The 24,869-nt window shown below is 39.5% G+C and overlaps 1 protein-coding gene across 2 annotated transcripts in view; it reads right to left on the bottom strand.

Annotated features, from left to right (window-relative positions):
- Window positions 1-1,217: 1,217 nt before the first annotated feature.
- The window catches only part of kif19 (kinesin family member 19), a 48,452-nt gene continuing 24,800 nt past the window's right edge, over window positions 1,218-24,869 (bottom strand). The window contains exons 7-21 of one of the 2 annotated variants that reach the window (XM_004556686.3): window positions 20,512-20,637; window positions 20,214-20,408; window positions 18,482-18,628; window positions 18,260-18,382; window positions 17,936-18,092; window positions 17,670-17,844; window positions 17,051-17,249; window positions 16,633-16,903; window positions 16,270-16,394; window positions 16,004-16,167; window positions 15,792-15,897; window positions 15,196-15,319; window positions 14,395-14,783; window positions 13,925-14,093; window positions 1,218-13,627 (exon numbers count right to left, since the gene is read on the bottom strand). In XM_004556686.3, coding sequence (XP_004556743.1) covers window positions 13,500-13,627; window positions 13,925-14,093; window positions 14,395-14,783; window positions 15,196-15,319; window positions 15,792-15,897; window positions 16,004-16,167; window positions 16,270-16,394; window positions 16,633-16,903; window positions 17,051-17,249; window positions 17,670-17,844; window positions 17,936-18,092; window positions 18,260-18,382; window positions 18,482-18,628; window positions 20,214-20,408; window positions 20,512-20,637 — 2,598 coding nt within the window. In that variant the 3' untranslated portion in view covers window positions 1,218-13,499. The remainder of the gene's footprint in view (window positions 13,628-13,924; window positions 14,094-14,394; window positions 14,784-15,195; window positions 15,320-15,791; window positions 15,898-16,003; window positions 16,168-16,269; window positions 16,395-16,632; window positions 16,904-17,050; window positions 17,250-17,669; window positions 17,845-17,935; window positions 18,093-18,259; window positions 18,383-18,481; window positions 18,629-20,213; window positions 20,409-20,511; window positions 20,638-24,869) is intronic. The other variant, XM_014408587.3, reaches the window with a different exon arrangement.

Genomic DNA, 24,869 nt, shown 5'->3' on the forward strand with positions numbered 1-24,869 from the left:
TTTCTTTGATCAAATACACATGTATGAAGATGTATCTGTTTTCTTCTTTTAAAATGTAATTCTACCACAAAACTATTTAGTAAAATATAGAAGACCAGGAGTTTTTATAATAATCTACTTTATTTTAATCTGGACGATATATTCAGTTCTCTGCTTTTAGCTGGAAGCAGAAGTTTTGACAGTATAATAGGTTAGTTAGCGGATTTTCCCCCAGTTTTATTACAGGTTGAACCATAGATGAATATATGATGGTTAAATAATGTCCAAATATAGAGACACATCCTTCAGCATAGTGTTGGTTGGTCATGACTCAGTGAAAAACATATTCTCCAGTTGTTACACTGTGTGTGTGTGTGTGTGTGTGTGTGTGTGTGTGTGTGTAATGGCTACAGTTTTATGGTATGGCGAAATTATAAGGTACACATAAGCATCTGAGAAAAAAAACAATAAAAAAAGTAAAGTATACATAATATTACCAATTTAAAAAGATTATAATACTTTTTTTAAAAAAAACGGAATTATAAATACAAAATCAATTAAAGTCGCCCGCATTTTCCAGGGGATACATGCAAAGACTGGATTAACACTGGAGTATAAAAATAAAACGTGATTACACAAGAAAAAAAATACCTTACTGCAATTTAAATGGTCAACCATGGCCTTCGCGCCCCCCCTACTGGATATATGTGAATATTACACAAGATAGACGAGTGTTACAGATGTTACAGACTTTGCAGGCAAAGTAAACGCACAACAAAAACACATGCTTTGTTTTTTGGATACTTCGGTTAAATTTATTTAGGTAGTTTGAAGAGCACAATGATCAAGAGGATTAAGTTTTCTTTTTTCTTAAATTTCAGTGTGTCAGGTTGAAACAAACTCACTACGAAAAACATTGATGTTGAAACCTTTTTACTGCAGGCCATTACTCTTTTTTTTGTTTTTAAACATCGGCATTGGTTTAATATTGTCTCCTAATCTTTTGTCCCATATCCATAATTTCCCTTGGATTCTTATGTATCTTCTGTGAGGCTCGTTAACACCAACCGTTCACTGTTCATAATAAGCACAGAACATTACAGAGCCATTGCACTGATAACAAAGCAATATAAGCACAGTCTTGCATTTATGAGCTTGATATGTTCCTGACACGACGATACCACAAGTGATTAAGCACAACAGCGAGCTAAAGAGGAAACACTTGACCCTCAGCACCATCACAGTGAGACCTCTTTAAATATTTTTATTGTGAAGCACAAATAACAATCACAAATTGTCCCATAGACTGACATTGCTTCCTTTTTACAGTTTTGGCATCAAAAAAAAAAAAAAAAGGAAAAACAAAGCGAACAACAACAATAGCAACAAAAAACAAAACAAATCCAAACAACAAAAACAGGAAAAAACAAAACGTACCGAAAAGGGTGGTCAAAAAAAAACAAAAAAAAAACCCAAACCCCTCCTCCCTACCCTTATCCCAGAGTGCTATCAGCTTATTTTAAGCAATGGTGAAGTCCACATAATAACTCTCATTTGTTCATAATTTCCAGGTGCTCAATGAGCGGCCTCCAAATCTGATCGAAGTCCTCCAGTTTGTCATTTATAATGTAGCGGATCCTTTCCAGATGAAGAGTATCTGTCAATACGGAAATCCAGGCTTTCAAGGAGGGCAATTCTTTTCCCTTCCATAGGAGGAGAATCAGTCTGTTTGCACACATCAGGCCATAGACCAGGAGGGGGATCTGTGTGCTCTTAAGTTTTTTAGATTGTCCCGATAGTCCAATAAGAATCAAAATGGGGTCAGGGTCTAACTGCACATCAAAAAGTTTGGGGAAAAAAAAAGAAAAAAACTGAAGCCCAAAAACTCTGTAATTTGGTACACATTACAAAACTGTGAAGCAGATCAGCTTCTGCACATTGACATTTATCACAGATGGGTGACGTTTCAGGAAATATTCGATGTAATCTGGTCTTCGAGTAGTGCAATCTGTGCAAAATTTTAAACTGAATTAACCTATGTCGGGCGTTGATAGAGCAGGAATTAACATTACGTAGCCCTTTAGTCCAGATATCATTATGAATTTCTGACCCTAATTTCTTTTCCCAAGCTGATTTTATTTTACCTGTATCCTTCTGCCGGAGTGACTGTAATATCTCATATATAGAAGCAACCGCATGCTTTTCTGTTATACAATCCGCCAGGCATTGGTCAAGCTTACCTGGAGTTGCAAACTCAAATTGTTGTAGTTGGGACCTTACATAGCTCCTTATTTGAAGGTATCTAAAAAAAAAAATCACAGGCTAGTAAATTGTACTTCTCCTTAAGCTGTTGAAATGAAGCAAAAGAGCCCTGAAAATACAGGTGTCCCACATTTCGCAACCCCATTTCCTTCCAGCGATCAAATGTCCCATCTAAAACTGAGAGGTTGAATGCAGGACTAGCTGTAATAGGTGTCAAAAGCGAGAAGGCTCTGAGTCTATACTCTTTCACGATCTGTCTCCAGATTTGAATTGTATTGTGAATAACTGGATTACAGTTGTAGTATGTATTTTTAAAACGAACAGGAGACAATGCAATTGCACCAAGAGAATGAGGCATACAGTCCTCTCGCTCCATGTCCAACCAACTTCCCATTATAACTGTATCATGTAGCCAATAAGCTATGTATTGCATATTAGCTGCGAAGTAGTAATTTTTAAAATCTGGTAAGGCTAGGCCACCATGTATTTTCTCTTTACAAAGGTGGGCCTTTTTTTATCCTGTGGCTCTTGTAGTTCCAGATAAAAGGGAGAAGGACTGAATCCAATTTTTGAAAAAAATGTAGCATTTAGATACACAGGGATATTTTAAAACAGATATAGGAGTTGGGGGAGACAAATCATTTTGATCGCATTCACCCTACCTATCATGGAAAGTGGGAGTGATTTCCAAAATTCAACCTCGTTTTTAAATGTATCCAGAATTCTCACAAAATTGGCTTCATATAATGACTTGTATGACTTAGTAACTTCAATTCCAAGATATGAAAATTTCTCCGACGTTATTCTAAAGGGAAGACGATTTAGTAAATCAAGATTACTGCATTTAATTGGCATCAGTTGGCTCTTCCCCCAATTTACTTTGTAACCTGAAAAAGAGCTAAATAAATCTATTGTTACGAGCACCTTAGGGATTGAGTCTAATGGTCTGGTTACAAACAGCAGAATATCGTCAGCATACAGTGAGATCTTATTAGAGGTGTATCCTGCATTATAGCCATGTATTTCTTTATGTTTCCGAATTGTTTCTGCCAACGGCTCTAATGCGAGGTCAAACAATAAAGGGCTCAGCGCATATCCTTGTCTTGTGCCACGAAATAGCTTAATTGGTTCGGAAAGGGTATTGTTTGTGAGTATTCTGGCACACGGATTACTATATAACAATTGAATCCAGGAAACAAATTTAGGTCCAACTCCGAACTTACTTAATACTGCATATAGATATGACCATTCGACACAGTCAAAGGCCTTTTCTGCATCAAGGCTCAGTATCACTAGGTCTTTATCTGGATCCCTAGAGGAATAAATAATGTCAAAAAGACGTCTCAGGTTATAAGATGCATGTCTTGCTGGGATAAACCCTGTTTGATCTGGGTGAACCAGTTTACCTATGTGAGAACTAAGTCTCCTGGCTAAAGACTTGGCCAGTATTTTCTGATCTGTGTTCAATAAAGAGATTGGTCAGTTAGAACTCACCAATTCTGGGTCCTTTCCGTTCTTTGGAATGAGAGTCACAGTTGCTTCATTCAGAGTCTGCGGGAGTGCACCATCTTTCAAGGCCATATTAAACATTTTCAGCAAATATGGGGTTAGTAAACTGCTAAACTTTTTATAAAACTCATTACATAGACCATCAGGTCCTGGGCTCTTCCCGTTTTTCAGGGAGCGTATGATATTAATCAATTCTGGACATGTTAAATCTGCATCTAGAAGTGTCCTGTCCTTTTGTGCCAATGTGGGCAAGTTACATTTGCTTAGAAAATCCTGCATAATTTCAGGAAGTGCATTACACTGAGATGTATATAACTGTTCATATAACTGTCTAAAAGCAGTGTTAATATCCTTACAAGAATTAATCAACAACCCTGAGTCTGACCTGATTCCATGAATAGCCCTATCACTTTCTCTCTTCCTTAGATGCCTGGCCAGTAATTTATGTGGCTTATCGCCAAATTCAAAATAGGTCTGCTTAACATACATGAAAGCCCTGGAAATTTTAACTGAGAGTAAGTTATTGAGTTTATATTTCAGAGCTGATATTTTACTATGTAGCTGTACAGATGGTTGTCTGGCATTCACAGAGTCCAATTTTTGTATTTGAACCTCCAACTGTATGCGTTCCATGTTATTACGTTTTTTCTCAGACGACTGAAAAGAAATTACACAGCCTCTAGCATATGCTTTAAACGTCTCCCACAATAACAGAGGTGATACATCATCTTTGTCATTCATCTCAAAAAACAACTTGATCTGTTCTTCCAGATAATTGCAGAATGTTTTCCTCGTAAGAAGTTGAGGGTCTAATCGCCAGTGTTTATAATTACCACCTGATTCCAGTAAATTTAGTGAAATAGACACTAGGCTATGAGCTGATATAAGGATATTATGATATTTACTACTCTGGACTCCATGTAACAGTTTACTATCTAATAGAAAGTAGTCTATACGGGAGTATGTATTATGAACCCCAGAGTGAAAGGAATATTCCCTTCCGGTTGCATTCAACGTTCTCCAAACATCCACAAGACCCAAATTATCAATAAACGATTTCAGAAACCTAGAAGCATTCGATGGCGCAATTCTTTGAGCTGACGACCTGTCTAGATAGGTATCTAAAACTAAATTAAAGTCTCCCCCAGGTATCAAGTTTGTAGTTGAAATATCCGGGATCAAGCTAAACATTTTTCTAAAAAACTCTGGGTCATCCCTGTTCGGGCCATAGACATTTAGCAATGTGATTGGTATAGACTGAATTTCTCCTACCACCATGATATATCTCCCCTCCTTATCTGCCAGGGTCGATTTATGTATGAATGGCACATTTTTACGAATAATTATTGCTGTACACCTTGCCTTTGCGAAAAACCTTGAGTGATAAACCTGCCCTATCCACTTAGCTGTAATCCTGCAATGTGCATCATTTTTAAGATGGGTCTCCTGATAGAAAATAACATCTGATCTCAATGACTTTCGGTATGCCAACACCTTACCACGTTTTATTGGTTCATTGATGCCATTCACATTCCAAGAGCAAAAGGTTACAAGCCCTCTCCTGTTCACCCCATCATTTCCATCACCATCTATTGAGGCCATATTGTTAGTGATTTATGTGTATTGTCCCATATTGACTAGAACATTTTCTACCATAGCACCTTCCTACCCAACAACCCCACCCACGAAAATACAAAATAAACACAGCAGAAATAATAAAAAAGAAAAACAAACAAACAAACAACAAAAAAAACCCCACATACACCTAGGTCATAGCAGGAAGGGGAGCCTGCCATCCTCCCAACAAGACCACGTGTACTTCCAACCATCCTCTGTCGCAACCACCGACATAACAAGTGCCCTGTGTAGCTCCATAAAGACATTAAGCATAGACCAGGTATCACAAAAAGAAGGATCAGAAGGTACATTATCGTCACTATTAAACAAAACAATACAGTTATTCAAAAACAAGTTAAAGGGTGTCTAACTAGCAGCCCTTAAAACCAAGTATGAGACCGCAACATGTAACATCATTAACAAGTATAACGTTACTAACATATGCCTTTAACCGCAGGCTACCCGGATTATTGACTCTTAGGTACACAAAGGAAAAAAAACCCAAAAAAACAACCTGTCTGTAGTAAAGTGCTAGATGTCACCTGCGTAGAGGTTCTTTGCATTCTGGGTGGTGTATTGTGGCATTATCTGCCCTTATCTCACGTGGGATAGGATCCAGTGATCCTCCGTTATCCACGTCTCCAATGAGGCGTTCTGCATACTGTCGTGCTTCTTCCGGGTCAGTAAAAAAATTCTCAACACCGTCGTGAGACACTCGTAGTTTGGCTGGGTAAAGAAGTCCGTATTTGACTCCCGGTTTGTCGCGTAGCATCACAGCGGTGAACGTAGCTCGGCGCTTTGCCACCTCAGGTGGCAGGTCCCGGAAAATCTGAAACCGCCAGCCACAAAATGTTATATCCCGGGTGCCCATGACTTTCTTCATGATGTCCTCATAGGTGTGGCAGTAGTGAACTCTTACAATAAGATGTCGAGGTGGTTCGTTATCTCCGGGCTTCTTTCTCAAAGCTCTGTGGGCTCTGTCAGTCACAGGTGTCTCGTCCAGTCCAAGCGCTTCTTTTAACAGCCTCCCTGCAAACTCCCTGGCATTCTGCCCGTCCTCTTTGCCTTCTTTCACCCCTACCACTCTTAGGTTCTGACGCTTCGAGCATCCCTCGAGTACGGTGTACATTTTAGGACATTGTCAGGTCTCAAGAAAAAATTGTCAGGTCTCAGTTCTCAAAAAAAAGGTTGTCAGGTATCAGACAAAAAGTTGTCAGGTCTCAGTTCTCAAAAAAAATATTGTCAGGTATCAGAAAAAAAATTGTCAGGTCTCAGTTCTCAAAAAAAAAAGTTGTCAGGTATCAGACAAAAAATTGTCAGGTCTCAGTTCTCAAAAAAAAATTTGTCAGGTATCAGAAAAAAAATTGTCAGGTCTCAGTTCTCAAAAAAAAAAAGTTGTCAGGTATCAGAACACAAGGTACCAGAGAGAAAATCTTCCTGCAGGTGGCGGTGTTGTCATGTCCCACCCGAATTGATTTCCAAATACGTCATCAACGTGTGACAGTGGGAGAGCGTAAGGTCATTGACCTCACCGGAGTTTTACCGCAGTTCAGGCTCCTAACTACGGTGGCCCCTAGAGACAAAGCACGTACAAACTCCAAAACACTTGCAAACTCCAAAACACTTGCAAATTCCAAAACACATGCAAACTCCAAAACACTTGCAAACTAAAGAACACTTGCAAATTCCAAAACACGTACAAACTCCAAAACACTTGCAAAATCCAAAACACTTGCAAACTAAAAAACACATGCAAATTCCAAAACACGTACAAATTCCAAAACACTTGCAAAATCCAAAACACGTACAAATTCCAAAACACGTACAAATTCCAAAACACGTACAAATTCCAAAATACTTGCAAACTCAAAAACACATGCAAATTCCAAAACACAATGGAAGTGCTCTAGGACGCTAGGGGCAGTGTTGAGCTTTTGTTACCTAGTAACTACACAAGCCAGGAAGTACCAATGACCGGATTTGGGGTTTGCAGCCTTAAAGGCCGCATTTTAAGGCCGATTACGTCACAGCGACAAGAGAAGGCTTTCCCAATTCAAAGGCTGCTCAAAATGCGGCCCTCAAATGCGTTCATAATTTCCCTGAATTTTAAGGATGGGTCGGTGTAGCCTTCATGGCCCAACATATCCCAGACTTCATAGTGCGGTGGTGGTGTGGATAATTTTGCCGAAAAAAAAACGGTGGAAGCGGAGCGGAGGAAGAGTAAACTTTCAGAAGTAAGTACTGAATATTATGTCACTTATTTATGCGCAAATATTTTTTTAATGAAGAACATTAAACCATTATTGTTGGCCACATGTCGGGAAAGTTATGTGACATTAGTCATGTCTGTACTATCAGAATTAACTTGGTTTTAAAGCCTTTACTTTAAAAAATATATATATAGTCGACCTTAATCTTACAGAGATTGTGATGATTTTGTGGATAATTAAAGTCAGTCATATATCCACAAACACAACAAGCTGAAAGTCAGTGATGCTGCTCGGTTTGCAGTCCTGAATAGCACAGCACAAGGAGGATTCACTGCACTGTTAATGTTAGCTATGTTATATTGCTGCCTCTGTTCGGTGGTGTCGAGCCAAACGGACTTTAACGTGTGTTTGAACGAGCTGACGGTTCACTTGTTAAGCTGAAAGAAAGATGCTTTAATCGCAGGAGTCACACATGTGTCCACTGTACCATCTGGGAACTCCTCTTGTTTCGTAATAACACAAACACTAAATCCTCCTTCTTTTGTGCTGTTTTGTAGCAGTGTATACACCTGAGACTGTCACCTGTCTGTCTGTCCTGCACTCGCTCTCTGTTTCTTTCTCTCTGATTGTGGAATAAAAGTATGAACATGTGTTTATAAGTCACACTTGTGTTTGAATCCTGCAGCTTATCACACATTTGATTTCCATGTGTGACAACTGCAAGTGTCCAGAGTGAGGACAGACTGAGGGACACACTGCTGCACATCATCTGTGAGGCTTTGCACCCCTGATGATCCACCAGGACAAACTCAGCAGTGTGTGAGGAAGAGTAGGAGGAAGAGCCAGCAGCAGCTGACAGATGGAGAGAATAGACAGACTGTTCCCTGTTTGTGAAGGACTGCTAGAAAAGTTTAAAATAACTAATTGTCTGTCCTGAATCAGTCTTATTAGGTAATGTTCAAATAATTTTATCATTCCAGTGTTTTCAGTGTGGGAGAAAGTACTCAGGGCCTTCAAGTTACACACTATGAAAGGCAGCAACAAGTGTAATATTCAGAAACCTAAAGTATGTATCAGCAGCAGAATGGACCTAAAAATAAATGTTTGTTCCAGTTCTATGAAGCTTTGAGTATTTTGGATCAGTAGCACTGCTGTGTTTGTTGCATCATATTGCTGTAATTGTTTATATGCTTTATTTATTCTGAGGTAAGTTGATCTATAGAGTTACATCATATTCTATAAGGATGTTATGTGTTTGTAGACTTTCTGCCCAGTTTGACCCATTTAGCAGAAGCCAGCCTGTTTAAGGCTCTGATATCTATTCTGTATGACTTAAAGCAGTTATGACATGGGCTGACTTTCTCACCCAATAAAGGAATATTTCATATAATAATAATAATAATAATAATAATAATAATAATAATAATGGATTGGATTTATATAGCGCTTTTCAAGGCACCCAAAGCGCTTTACAATACCACTATTCATTCACTCTCACATTCATACACTGGTGGAGGAAAGTTACAGTTGTAGCCACAGCTGCCCTGGGGCAGACTGACAGTCTACTCTTCATTCTATCAGAAACAGTTATCACAGCTTGTACATTTTCTTTTTATAAATATATGTAAGCAATGAGCCAAATTTAGTAATGCCAACATACTGAAGGAACAACATTTGTCTCTTATATATGATACACCTATATATGCACTGTCAAAGATACTTGTCTTTGAGTGAAGATTTAAGGTGATAAGACATGTAAATAACTGCAACTTGAATCTGTACTGAAGCTCAGTATTTGACACAGAGTTCATGTTCACTGCTGTAATAGCTAATAATGATTAATATAATAACTATAATATTGGCCATATTATATTTACATTACCAAAGTGATATGACTTTAGTCTCATGAACAACATCAGCTAATTCTTATTTACTAATTAATCTTGAAATAACTGTTCAGTACAGAAATGAAGCCCAAAAATCATGTTTTACTGTCCTGTGGTCTCAGCCTCAGATACTTATCAAATCACACAAAGCTCTTGTAGAAACAAACAAACAAATGAACAAAATATGTTCTCCCTCATTTCTGTCAAACCAAGTTGTATGACACGTTTCCAGCGGTTAGTATCATGGTTGCTAGGCAACCTGGGAAGCGCGACGGAGACTAGACCGTCCCATCCGATTGTTCAGTCTGACGTCACTAGCCGTGTCTGGGTCTAAACTCTGCTGCAGGTCCATATATCAAACAATCACTGTGGCATTACTGAGAGTTGAAAAACTGTCTAAAGTCTTTCATCTTTAATAAAATGATCAGCGTTCTGCTCTACCAGGTGTAACAATTGAGTTTAACATCCAGGCATCCATGAAAACGGAATTTATGACATTTAACGGCGTTAGAAGTTAGCAGGGAGTTAGCTCGCTAGCTTCTATCTAAATACAATATAGCATGTCCTGACTGCGGGGTTTTGGAAACAAATTAAAACGTACAGCTCTGCTATCACTTCCAGCATAAATGAACACAGAAAACTAAACAGCAGTGACGTTTGTAGGGTTACTGAAGTTGGGCTAGCTGGTATATAATGATGTGCTACGTGACCGCTAGCGACACAGCTATGTTAGCATAATATAAACAAGCTAACTTTCTTTCCACTCGATAAAAGTTAACGTGAGTGTTCTCGGTGGTCAGAAACAAATGTAATTGCATGGCAGGATGCTGTAAAAGGACTGAGATAATCCATCCACAATACGAGGTTAGTCATTCATATACTGCTGCATGGGCTGGGCTGTAGTTACATCCAAAGGTTTTAAAAACTGAGCTTACATAAATGATTAGTGGTAATAAAAGCCGAGGGAGGTCAACAGGGATCACTGACTGTTTTAGGAGCTTTTTGAGATCAAATAGAAGAAAATACATAACATTAAACATGTTAACAACAGAAAAGCCATATTAAACGCAGACTACTTTAGACCCGGAAGTAGGATTCGTCGCGTCATCACTGAACAACCGGATACAGACAAACTTGCCGTTTATTTTGCAAATCGAGCTCAACACTGCCCCTAGCGTCCTGGAGCACTTCCGTTGTATTTTGGAATTTGCATGTGTTTTTGAGTTTGCAAGTGTTTTGGATTTTGCAAGTGTTTTGGAATTTGTACGTGTTTTGGATTTTGCAAGTGTTTTTTAGTTTGCAAGTGTTTTGGAATTTGTACGTGTTTTGGAGTTTGCATGTGTTTTGGAATTTGCATGTGTTTTGGAGTTTGCAAGTGTTTTGGAATTTGTACGTGTTTTGGAATTTGTACGTGTTTTGGAATTTGCATGTGTTTTTTAGTTTGCAAGTGTTTTGGGTTTTGCAAGTGTTTTGGAGTTTGTACGTGGTTTGGAATTTGCATGTGTTTTGGATTTTGCAAGTGTTTTGGAGTTTGTACCTGTTTTAGAGTTTGCATGTGTTCTTTAGTTTGCAAGTGTTTTGGATTTTGCAAGTGTTTTGGAGTTTGTACCTGTTTTAGAGTTTGCATGTGTTCTTTAGTTTGCAAGTGTTTTGGATTTTGCAAGTGTTTTGGAGTTTGTACCTGTTTTAGAGTTTGCATGTGTTCTTTAGTTTGCAAGTGTTTTGGATTTTGCAAGTGTTTTGGAGTTTGTACCTGTTTTAGAGTTTGCATGTGTTCTTTAGTTTGCAAGTGTTTTGGATTTTGCAAGTGTTTTGGAGTTTGCAAGTGTTTTGGAGTTTGTACGTGCTTTGTCTCTAGGGGCCACCGTACGACATAAGGTAAGTTTAAATTTTGTTCATATTTTTGCTACAGTTGTGTTATATTAAGTTGCGGTTATGTTGTGAAAGTTACATATCAGAGAAGGAAAGCTAGTTTTGTACGAAACCAAATCAGTACTATTTTTGTCTGGCTAATTCATTCTAGCTAGCGACAGTGATGAAACGTGATTTTTTTTGTTTTTTATTCGGAGATGTTTCTGTTTTATTAGGAGACTGTCTCACCCCAACATCGTCAGACTCATGGCAGTTGCCCGCACTGAGTCCTGCTTTTTGTTGGCAGCTGAATACATTCATGGCGCAACCCTGCAGCAAGTGCTTCACACAGACAGCTGCTACTCTTAATAGTCTGTGTTGTTGAAGGATTCAGCACTTCTTATGTTTTTTTTTAATCCATTTTTAGACAGCGATGAGATCGGCTACACACTCCACAGAAGCCCAGAGTTACTGTTAATATCAAAAATATAATGCTGTCCTTTGAGATTTTAACATTTAAGACTGTGAGTGTAATGGATCTAAAACTGTTTAAATCTCTTCAGCCTGGTAACAAGGAAACTTTAAAAACAGAAGCAGAAGGTTTCAGTAGTGTAGTCTAATTTGTTCTTTTTATTTAATAATAATCCATATTATGTATAACAGCTACATTCACCCTGGAGAGAAACTAGTGAGGGAGACCATCAGGACCAAGCTGGGTTTCCTGGGTCCAGAGGTTTGGAGAAACTTCTTCCCTTTCTTTCATCACAGCTGTCCTGTGCCAGAAGTTCTGTTGACCCACTGAAAGAGGCATCATTTAAGAAACACCAGGAACACTGAAGCTCATCGCATTGATCAAACAGGACTCATGATCTTCACCAGCAGCTCCCTCACAGGGAAATCTTCAGCACTCCTCCGTAGGCCCGCCCCAGAAGATGGATAAACCCAGCATTTCATGAACACTGTGATGGAGACCTTTGGTTTGTGTAATGTTACAAATACTCGGATACTCCCCAGAGGCTCCGGACTTTTACATAAAGGTATTATATTCAGTCCTGTAGAAAGTTAAATATTTAAAAAGATATGATCCTCTCTGGTTACTCTGGTATGAATAACTCTGAATCACTTTATACTTTAACCTTTGTATTGTTTTCATCAGTTCATTTTGCAGTTAACATGTGAACATGGATGACCACCTTTTTTTTTGAGAACTGAGACCTGACAATTTTTTTTCTGATACCTGACAATTTTTTTTTGAGAACTGAGACCTGACAAATTTTTTTTTGAGAACTGAGACCTGACAATTTTTTGTCTGATACCTGACAACTTTTTTCTTGAGAACTGAGACCTGACAATTTTTTGTCTGATACCTGACAACTTTTTTCTTGAGACCTGACGATGTCCTAAAATGTACACCGTACTCGAGGTCGAGGCATTTTTCAGAAAGCGATGTCACTTGCCCACGGAGCGTCTCAACTTTGTTCTCCAACTCCCGTATTGCATCGGATGAGCCGCTAGCCGTGTTGGCTAGCTCTTGCAGCGTATGGCCATGTGACTCTATCTCGTTCCTTAGCGTTGTTATGGCTTTGTCATTCTCGGCTTTCAAGCTGGCTATCTCCCCTCTTAATACAGCTGTGACTTCTGAGATCTTATTTTCAATTTTGTCACAAATTTCAACCTTAACACCTGCCAGTTCAGAGCGGAGTGCCGCAATAGCCCCCAACACTATATTGTCTGTGCTCGTGACGGTTCCGCTGGCGTCTTTACTGTGGCCAGAGGCTTCACTCGGGCCTTCCCCGTCCGGCGTGTCCAACTTTGGCAAAACTTTTTTGGGCATTTTCAACTGGTGTGTAGACACCCAGCCACTTTATCAGACAGTAGTTTAAGTTACCTTCGGTTACTGCCTATAATTACGGTCTATTTGGAGTTTTAGGATCGAAATTAAGCGGAGCTACTGCCGTGTCAACCTCACCCACTCATCGCCAAAACCGCATCACAGTGAGACCTGTGTGAAATTATCCAGCTCAATGTTGTTACAAATTTTGCGTAGTGACAGTCACTGAAGGATTAATTCTTTTTTTTATTGAGGCTGCATGCTGTCAGATCTCTGATAACAAGATGGTTCGGCCTCCAGGCTCAGCTGGGTTTGGTGTTAATGCTGGTGTTGGGAGTCGCGGCCAGTGTAAGCTCAGTGTCTGCGTATACGCTGGGCGCCCGCGCCTGTGTTTGTTATGTAGAGGAGGGGCTGGGGCTGCCGTAGTTGGGGTGCTCGCTTCAGGTTATTCATATTGGTTGTAGAGGACTCAGCATTTGAGCCTATGGAAAGAGAGGGAATAACAGAATGAATGCTCAGTACAGTGATGACGAAAGGTGAAAGAGGAATGATACTTGAAGATTGGAGACACATGAACATGAGTTATTTAAAGGCTATGTGTATGTATAATGTCATGTATATACCTGAGGGGTGTAATCATGTGAAGCTGAGCAGTAGAAAATACACTTTACATGTTTTGCATATTATAAAATGTACATCAGGAGGTTTCTCAGATTGTGCTCGGCAGTGTAACAACTTTAAGGAAGACTATCTCCTCACAGGCAGTGAAATTGGTTTACCTGTTTGCTGGCTGCTGTGGGGAGGCCTGACTTTGGCGAGAGGAGGGACCCCTCGGTACTGGGGGCGTAGCATAGGGGCCTGGGGTTGAACATTAATGTGGAGATGAGGGTCTGATGTGCTGTCCAGAGGGCGAAACCTCTGAGCTGTGCTCGTCTTGGTTTGAGGTACCTGGAAGTTAGATGAAGAACACTAATAGACTCATCTTCCAAGACACACGGCATACGCCCATACCAGTGACATATATGTAGTGACATAGTACACAGAGGGAATAACTCTAATATACAGTCTATAGTACCAAGCGGCTGGCTTAAATCCTTATAAGACAAATGATTACCACAAAAGAAGCCACCCCAGACCAGTCATATTAGTCCTCTTGTTAACATAGACTACTGATAATCTACAGACATCAACATTATGTGACACCTTTCACGTGTCTTGTGGCAGTTTGAAAAGAAAGCCAAATACTAACCGCTTGACCTGTGACCTCGAAAGAGCGTGAGCGTCTCTTTTTGCGACGGCCTTCTAAGTCTGCCTCGCGAGGCGTTTGGTTCTTGTTGAGCACCTGTCTGTTACGTGGGCGTGTCCAGGTCACATGCAAACCAGGTCCCTCCCCGGTGCTGCTGGACAGGTTATCGTCTGAAGTGGCGTGTCTCAGCTCGGGGCTGGGCTGCCTGACGCGCCTCATTGGCAAACCTCTAGGGGGAGCTTCGCTTAAAGAAAGGCTGCTCTTCTGCTTCTTGGGGTCCAGGGGAGATGGTGCAGAAGGTAACCGCAAGACATCCACCTCGAGCGCTTTGGAGCGCCGACGTGCTGCTTTTACTGCAATGTTCTGGACCCCCTTTAAAATCTGCTGCCGTTCTGTGGAGACACAGGTAATTTCTTTTCACTGTCATTTTTAATCTCCATTCACACAACAGAAAGAAAGCTAGTTAACAGAGAAACACTACTTTTCCCCATTAGCACTGATTTAATTGTTATAACTGAAAATCAATCGCTCATATTAAACATGAAGAAGATCTGCAGAATATTTCTTGTGTCCTGCTTCAAAAAATACACTTCTAGGTCACCGTGAAATCTGAAGGCTTCATCCTGAGCACTGATGCAAAGTGCTTTAAAAAAATCTTACATCATGGAAACAAACAATCATCAAACTCAAGGGTTTATTGATTTTCTGTTACCTGCATTTAAATACTCCCCCTGTATTTAAACTGTAGATAAAAACTCTGTTAAAATTCCCCAAAGTTCATATGTCCTCATTTGAATATCGTACCATTTATTGAGAGGGGGATATCGGCCCCTGCCTCGCTGCTCTCAGGTGATGAGTCCAGGTGGCTGCTGACACTGTGGCTGAGATGGCTGTAACTCAGAAAGCTCTCAGGAGCCAGAGGCTGCAGCTGCAGACGTGAGATGCAGAGTGCCACATTACGATATGACATTCACTGTGGTACTTTGCTTTCAGTCGGTCTGTCTGAGTGTCAGTGAGGATTAATCAATTCTATGGCTCTCCAAAATGAAATTTTAATTCTGAATGGGGCTCTGGTGGACTCTGGTGAACATAACTTTATCTTGCCAATGAATCACATCTCTCAGATGCATTTACACAGGAAAAAATAATGAGCTGGAGGTGATGAAACAAAGATGTAATTCTTTGGTAAGCTTAGCAAAAAAAAAGCCTGAACACAGGAGTCAATAGTGAACATTTTATTATGGACAGGTGAATGTTGAAAAACAAAGGGATTAATAGAGTGAAGTATCTCTGAGAGTGAAATTCAAATATGAAGCCATGTGAAGAGAAGCTCTTCTGCATTTTCTCACAGCTAATAAAGCAAAATGAACAAAACCAGATGGTGTTATAGTTGTGCTTACCTCTCTGTTGCCCTTCCCATTTATGTGGATAGGAGGTGGGGTCATTACTGCTGAATTTTTCATTTGCCTGGCATGAGGGCTGCTCTTGAAAACTCTGTTATTGTCCCTAAAGCCGGGAATAAGAGAACAAAACTGAGAACCTACAGTATGTATCCAGACAGTGTAACGAGTTAAAAAGCTTTAAGGCACACATGAAAAAGATGTCCTCTTACAGATCAGGTTCAGGCAGAATGGGAGGCAGGGTATGTCTGCGTATTTTGGCTTGACCTCGCCTGTTATCTGAGCACATGTTACGTATGCTCTCCTGGTCTGAATCTATGTCCTGCATGTTGTCACGGCCGCGAGAAGGCAAGGCGATTTTAGGAAGCGAGACCTCCTGGAAGTAAGCACATAGGAGTTAGTTGTACCTTGTGTTCTTCTAAGCTTAATACTACTATAGTATCACTTAGTTTAGACTTTACGTGTCAGCTGTGGTTACCTTGATGGTCTGCCTGATTGTCACCTTTTCTAGGCCAATTGCTTTCTCCAGTTTCCTATCATCTAGTTCCTTCATGTACATATCATACAGCTCCTGAAGGTGTGGAGGTACGGGCAGACTGTGGTCTGTAACACGGAGGATAATTCATGTCAGGAAATAATTTCATAAAAAAAACAAATCAAAAACAACTGATGAGCTCCTTCATGATTATTCAATTGTCTAACTTTCTGGTTCAAAGTAACCTCATTTCACTTCATTGATATTAAACTGTAAAGGGCCTAATAACCCAGTTAGCAGTGCTATATGTATTTAGATGATCTTTGTTTTTAACAAACTTCGGAGTCATAATGCTCACATACTCACCATCAATGAACTGTCTCTGCTGCTGAATAATTTCGTCACACAGGTGTCTGTGCTGTTCAAAACGCTGCACCACAAAGTTTTTCTGTCGGATCACGTTGTCTTTGAGCAGAGCGTGGGACTGCATCTCTGCGTTCTCAATCTCCAGCTCGTGGACCTTACAGAGAAGTCCTAGGACCTCGCGTTGCTCCTCTGAGCTAACCCGCCGCGGCAGCAGCTCCTCCAAGCGCCGGGCCTGATCCCGAAGCTCCAGAAACCTACGCTCAAGCAACGCCTTTAAACAAAAGGTATAAAGGCACATTTTAAAAAGCAGACTGTATTTCAGACACTAAAAATATTATGTATGCACTACAGTCAAAGGTTTTATGAGAACGATTCTGTTTTCTGCTATTTTTTTCTAGTTGTAGACAGATATTCCCACCTTCTCCTTGTGAATCTTTTTCTGTTCAGCCATGAGTGCAACCAGATTTTCTCGAGCTATTGCCACCTCCTGAGTCTCCGTGGTGTCTGGAGGAGACTCTGAGGAATCAGAGTCCTTCTCGCTTTCATCCTTATTGACACTTTCCTTCCTCCTCTCCGCACGCCACTTTCTCCTGCGCCTGCTGCGCTCCTGTTCCCAGCTAAGAGAAGAAAATTACACATGGTCACTGACAGAGACAATAATATCTGGTTAATGAAGGCACATTTGAAAGTACATAGTTGAAAAAGTCTTCTGTTTTAAAAAAAAAAAAAAAATGCGGCCAATAAAATTCATTATTACATTTGATTTATGTTGTTTTTTTGTTTTTTTGATCAGACTTATTGTCAGGGGTTTGACATTAGTTCAAACACATCACTGGGTCATAACACTTACAATAATTTATATTTATATAATCCACAAACACTGACACTTTCAGGCAACTTTAAGCACGACAAAGACATGCTGTGAGTTTTCAACATATTATCAAATAGCTGGATTTAATAATGTTACAAAGAGAAATACAGGATAAATAGTGTTGGTTAAAGAAGGGAGAAACATGACAAAAAGGCTTGAAACTGACTCTGTAATAGTTAAAAGATTGTTAGAGGTGGCAATCTGGATCTCCATGTTGTTGTTTTCCAGCTCCATCAGGCTCTTCCTGATCTGCATCTGTTGGCGGAAGGCATCCAGAAGCTGCTCCCTCAACAGATCCATCTCCTCTCGACTCTGCTGGCTGGAGTGGGCCTGGACCTCTGCTACAAGGGAAGGGATGGAGATTAGACTCAAAGAGCTCAAAAAGCAGGTATTTTTCAAATATTAAAGTCAGCTGTGAGTGCGAGACCTTACCCTGAACATTGCGGATGTCAGCTCGGTCAGAATTGAGCTGTCGACTCGCCTGTTCGGCAATCTTCTTTTTCAACCTCTCGATCTCGCAGCGCAGGTCTGAGATGATATTGGTGTACTGAGCAATGTGGTATGACACATTTATCATGTTCTTCTTCACCTAAAGGACAAAGATGACAAAGAATACTTGAGATATACTTTGGATATATGAATTATACAATAGAAGTTGGATTTCTAACTGCAGAAAGTTGAGTTGAAGCTACATTAATTTATTTAACTTCTGCTAGAGTGAAGCAACACTGAGACATAAAATATTACTCAGCTCACCCGTGTTCGAATACTTTTGGCACGGTCTGCATATGTCAGCGTGTTACGAGACTCCTCAAAAGCTACAGAGGCAGGGCTAATATGGGCTATCATGACCGTTCGGCTGTTTCCGCCCAAGGAGTCCTTTTGTTTAAAAAAAGAATGATAAATATAAATACACACACAAAAAACATCTAAATCATCAACACAGATGGTCCCATATAAACCTTTAGAGGACTGTACCTTCAGGAGACGAGTCAACTTGCTGTCTCGATAGTTGACATACTTGTTACCATTTTTGTCACTCAGGGCGTTAATGCAGTTGCCCAAAGCCAGGAGGGAGCGGTTGATGTGGGCCCCTTCCTTCAAACGCTGACCTCTATTTTGAGTCTGATAAAATAAAATAAAAATGGATGAGTAATGAGAAAACTTCAAATATGCTTTTAAAAAAGGAAAATATTCCCCCGTTTCTTTTACTGCTCTGAAGGTGATTTAAGTAATATAATAATAATAATAATAATAATAATAATAATAATAATAATAATAATAATAATAATAATAATATAATAATAACAGTAATATTATGATAACACTTACTTTTGGGTGGCACTGACAAAAAAACTGAATAAGTATCAACAGATTAACACAGTTTAAACCTTTTAAATTAATAAGTTATACTAAATAGAGGATTCATTAATGATGGTGATATTTGAGCTATGTTTTCACAGGCTTTACAGCCCCCGGACACCAGGGGAGTGTCAACATTAGTAAGCTATTGTTGGCTGTTTCTTTCGGTGGTGTAGTTGACATGTTTCCACTCCTGACCAATAGATGGCATTAGCTCCAATGCTTGGTCCATCTAGTACTAAAATAACACAACCTCACCTTTTGCTAACTACATGGATGCCTCTTGTTTACAGGGAGAGAAAATGTTCTTTGCAGCTTCATGTGACTAACACCTGTGAGGTATGCTCAGCCTTGTAATGCGCAACTCATCAATATTATGCCTTTGAATCATTCAAATAGTCTCCATGACAAATAAGTGCTCTCACAGCCTGACCGCATGATTATCTCATGGTGAAGAACAACAAGCCTGTGGTAAAATGAGCATCAGTGACAAGCTATTCAAATGAAGGAATAACGCAGTCTCAACCTGAACAACTGCCAAAAAGAAAAAAACAACTGAACAAATACTTGAGTTTTTCTCACTTAACCGCTTGCAAAGAAAAGGTCAAGGCGATAATAGAACCCAGAAAATGAACTGGCTCGCAGATTCTCTTCATCGCTGTACTGATAAATATCAGTGTGACAATACTAAAAAGAAATTCCATGTACTGCTCTTCGCTTTTATATCTGTCATTCTTATTTTCTCTGTGAAGAATGTGCTTTAATATGTCATCTTCCAAGTCTTTATTTTGTGTTAGTTTTCTGTAGAAATATCTAGAACACTTTTCATAAATTCCTGGAAAACAAAACAGTGTTGTCTAAAAAAAGAAAAAAAGTGCAGACATCAGATTTCATTTATGAAAAGAAATGAGTTGTGATACCATTAACACAGTTACGGGATTCATGTTTCTGACCACCTGTCAAATTTAAGTCCACTATGAACTGTTTTTGACTCTACTTAGGTAGAGGTTGCAGGTATCGTGTCACAAATATATGTTAAAATGAAAAAACAAAAGCTGGTGGCCACTGGTGGACATATCCTACTGGATCAAGGGACTCTGATTATATTATATTTTTTATAAGTCTCCTAAGATTTATGATAACGTCTATCCTCTGAAGAAATCATTCATTGTTGCCCATGGAGACACGATTCATGGAGCAAACCCTTGTACTGTATACAGACACATCACATTAGCCACAGCCTTGAATCTTGACTTCGGTGGGTAAGCACTTGATAAAAGTAGCTTCACCCACACTCACTCCCTCTGAATAAATATATACATATATAAATATATATATGTACACACACCTGTGCTGCTCGTTCGGAGCCGGCGAGGTCAATCATGAAGAGGCGTGCAAAGCGGACCTCCTGCAGAACGTCACGACAGCGGCTCTGCTGTTTGACAGCTACTTGTAGCACAGCGTGGGAGCGAGATGACGTCTGATTGGCGGCTGTTGGCTCCTGGGTGCGCTGTTTGTTGCCCTTCATGAGGAGCTCCATGATCTAGAAAAACACAGGTGTGAGTTATTTCTGGTCTTTGTAATTTCTGAGTGTTTTGATTGAAATAAATGGGTCATGTAGTGCTTGGAAAGGTAAACTGACTCACCTCTTGAGCATTGATGGTGGACACCTCTGTGATTCCAGCAACCTGAATAACTCCCTTAGAATCTTCTCTTAGGTCTAAGAAGCCTGAGGATGGATTCAGCAGGTCACGGATCATCTCATTGTAGATCTAATAACAAACAGAATATATGTATAAATATGAACGGACCTGTAATAAAGATCATAAAGCTAGGTTACAGACACACATTAACTGCGAAAATGCTTACATCCATGGAAAAGGCTTCATTCAGCCTTTCAGGCCTCCTGCATAGACTGAAACCTGGTACAAAAACATCAAGTGCTACATTTTCAGCAACTTGTCATTAAATAACCTCTACTTGTTGGGTGGCAAGCTGTCATCAAATTAACGTCAGTGCGCTTTTTCATGAAAGCAGAATTGAAGTGACTTCTCTGAACTGACAGTAATGGCGTGAGCGTGAAGGCCCACAGCCACATAAAAACCCAGTGTAGGAAGTTACATCCTGGAAAGTGACCACTGGACGACAATCTGCCAGTGGGTTGGAAATGTTAAAGATGCTTTTTATTTGTCGAGCAGACAAACCCACAAACGCTAACAAGAGGATGCTTTTACTGCCACTGACAGCTGGGTGGTTGTTCCGTTATTTTCTCCATTGGTACACTATGATTGCTGGTGATGTTTAAACAAGCCCGAGTGTACAGCAGCTCTGAGAGGTTCTACTGAATCATAGTGGTACTTTGAGCTAAAGGTTAAAATACACTCATGGTAAACGTGCTAGAATCACTGTTAGCACAAGACACAGCTAAGATATACGTTCACAATACAAAGTGTTGAATAAATTTAACACTTGACAAGATGATGGCTTTAAAAGAAAATAATGGAATGATTAAAGATTGCTGGATAGTCAGAAATATTACAGTGTAATACATCAAAGCTAGCAAAGAGGATACAAAAACAACTGTCAGTGCAAACTATCGCAAAATCTACTTAAATAAATACCAACAATCAGCCTAATGCTGTCATGATATTAGAAATGTAATTGCTAGTGAGACTACCAGCTGAATTAATGATTCTTGATACGCAATTTAACACCAAAACAAAGTGATTATTACATGTACTTCAACACAAACGTCTCGATTAAAACGTTACGCTGTTGCCAGTTACTTTAGGATAACAGCACAAAGTACTTCCATGTCCAACAGTGTCCACCTGTCTTCATCAAAGGTATCCTAAATATTAGTTCTGGTGACCTCTGGTGACCTACAACAGCTTTCAATCCGAGTAAGTAACATGTCTGGAAAAGTCTAATACTAACATGGTGCCAAGTAAACTGAAAAGGCTTTTGGAAATCAGACATCATTCAGAAAGAAACCCATTTCGTAAGAGAACTGGCTTTATATTCTGAACCTTCAGATGGACAAAATAGTAGTTAGTTATTTGGACAAAAGCAGCTGCCAGAAACCAGCTTGCAGAGTTTGCCATCCTTAGAGGCTCACTAATGTAGCTAAAAAGGTTTCTCTTTCCATTAAGGTTTCTAAATCTGCCAAAACCCACAAACCAGAATAAACATGAACAAAAAAGGAGGACTGCTGTGTGCATGTGAATGGTACAGAATGGCTGAAGGTGTCCTTTTATCAGTACAGGCTATATTTATGTGCTCTGTGCACATGTTTAAGAGATTGCACATGTGAAAGAGATTGTGATCGGAACAAGGAAAGGAACAGATGTGTGCACTTCGCCCAGTAAGGCTATAAAATGGCGTTTAAACTCTTTGTGGTGAGGCAGCAGCGGTAACAGATTGCTCCCTGGAAACAGCAAACACACATGTCACACACACACTTGTTTCAGGATTCATCCCGATGAGTTCAATACAGGTCAGAGAGCATCCAGACTCAGCGACTAGGCTTCCTAATAGGAACATTTTAACTTCCACCCACCCAGAGCGCTACTAAAAGCTAGGCTTCAATAACATTGTCAGTCACTGAACATAATGATAGAGTCTGGCACTGAAAACACAAAATGTCATTTTGATGTCAGATGCAAAGCCCACTCTGAGAGGTTAGATTTGTATCCAACAAGTACGTCTATTGTGCTCTTTTCATTTTTCATCTCTCTGTTTGTATTCCTCATTTTGTTTTCTTTTGCCTGGAGCTTTTCCTTTTTGTTTTCTTCTCCAAATTTCTTTTGTTTCCTGACAGCCTGAACATTTCTGAATAAATCTGACACATTTATTTGTATTTTTGTACTGCCATCTTTTGCAGATCTTGTTGCAAAACTATAACAGATAAATTGTTCACTTAAAATCATAAAAATAACCTCAATGACACAGTTACTTTACACAGTTACTTTCAAAGATTCTTTTCATGTTTAATTAAAACAGAAAAAACCCAAACCAACAAAAACATTCAAATATCTTGCTAAATGACGTGGTGAAAATTGTAATTAGATCTCTTGAATGATCACCTTGTTGTTGAATTGTGCTATACAAATAAACTTGCCTTGCCTTGCCTTGCCTTGCCTTACTGTAAGGCTATATTGTTTTTGTATTTTCAAAGTGAGGAAAAGCCTAAACGACCTCTTGAAGCCTGTAGCTATACTAATTCACACCAGCCAGGATAAGTTTCTTCTGTCAGAGTCAAGTGAACCAGCTCTATTGTACCCAGGGCTATTAAGGCTTTTGTTGCTGAACACACAGAGTGAGCTGTACCTGCTTGTCAATAATGAGGTGTGGAACACAGCCAACAGTGAAACCGCCATCCTCAGCCTGTGGTTTTATCTGTGGTTCATCATCCACTGAGAAAAGCAAAGGTAAGAAACACCTAAAAGTACTGAACCTTTCTATATAAAGGCACATGTAAATCCAGTACCCAAGAATAGTTTCCAGTTACTGTTGTCAATTTATAGCAATGTGCTGAAGTAATGATGACAAGAGACAAGGATGGCATGGACTGAGCAATGGTCTCTTCAATCGACCCCCGCCTATTCGCAGTTCAGTATTCGCAGATTTTCTTCGTAGGGCATTTCTAAAATATTTGCTAATCATTTTAATTTTATTTTTGTGACTAAGTAAATTTTTATGATAGAAAAATGATTTACTAATTTTCAAATATTCATATTAATGTAAACACAGCAAAATATCAATAAAATGTCGAAATTCCAAACACAAAGCTCCCGGGAAAGAAAATGCAGCTTGGGAAGCTGAAATATATCAGCATTTTAAGAGGGGGTCCCAAGTATTTGAGCATTTCAGCTATTCACGGGAGCTTGTGGTCCCTACCCCCTGTAAATACCGGAGGTCGACTGTACTATAATTCCCTTGTAATGTATTCAAATCACAATTCAGTCTAACTTAAAAAACAAACTTGAACTAATAGCCCCAACACAGGAAAATCACTTAAAAAACTTCATTCCAAAGTTCAAATAAATTATTTAATTGTTTGCATCAGTACTTCACCTAAATGTAGTTAAACTCAAAAGCTAATTAGGAGGTAATCAGCATCACAAAAGCACATTTTGTATGTTTGGTATTGCCACAGGATAAATAATTAGTCAGACGTCGACACTGTTATTAAAATATAATCGCTCAGTAACTTTCGTTCACTCAGAAGCAAACGCATATTTGTTTTTTAATAACATTTAATTGAATTTTAATAGAATATCTACATAGGCATACCCAAGCCCATTTTCAGGAAACCATCAAACCTGCGCTCTAGTGCAAAACTGTTCAAAACTAATGCGAGTTTATGAGGTTAAAAAATAATTTTTTATGAATCAAATAAGTTAGCACAGCTGAAAACTAAACAACCTCTAAACATTGTACTAGTTGAGCGACTCAGGCTTCAGCATTTGTATGTTATTACAGTCTAAAATTGTCCCCCAAAAAACAGTAAAACTCAAACTTTTAAGAAATAGAGACAAATTTATGTGGAAAAACTGCCACAAAAACTAAATGCAATGGTGGGTATTACTCCAGTGAGATAACAACACAGACTAAATCTAACCAACACAGAAAGAGAGCTGGGAGTTTCCAGTTTTTAGTTTGACAAACAGGCGCCTCACAGGTCCTCAATCAGCAGATTCATTAAATGGTAAAAATGGTAAATGGCCTGTATTTATATAGCGCTTTACTAGTCCCTAAGGACCCCAAAGCGCTTTACATATCCAGTCATCCACCCATTCACACACACATTCACACACTGGTGATGGCAAGCTACACTGTAGCCACAGCCACCCTGGGGCGCACTGACAGAGGCGAGGCTGCCGGACACTGGCGCCACCGCCATTAAAAGATGCCCACAAAACACGCTAACAGTGAAGAGGCGACTCCTGGAAGAAATATCTGAGTCTTAAAAATGATGCTGCATATCTGAGACTAGGCAATA

The sequence above is a fragment of the Maylandia zebra genome, linkage group LG8 (assembly GCF_041146795.1).
Source record: "Maylandia zebra isolate NMK-2024a linkage group LG8, Mzebra_GT3a, whole genome shotgun sequence".
Classification (NCBI taxonomy): Eukaryota; Metazoa; Chordata; class Actinopteri; order Cichliformes; family Cichlidae; genus Maylandia; species Maylandia zebra.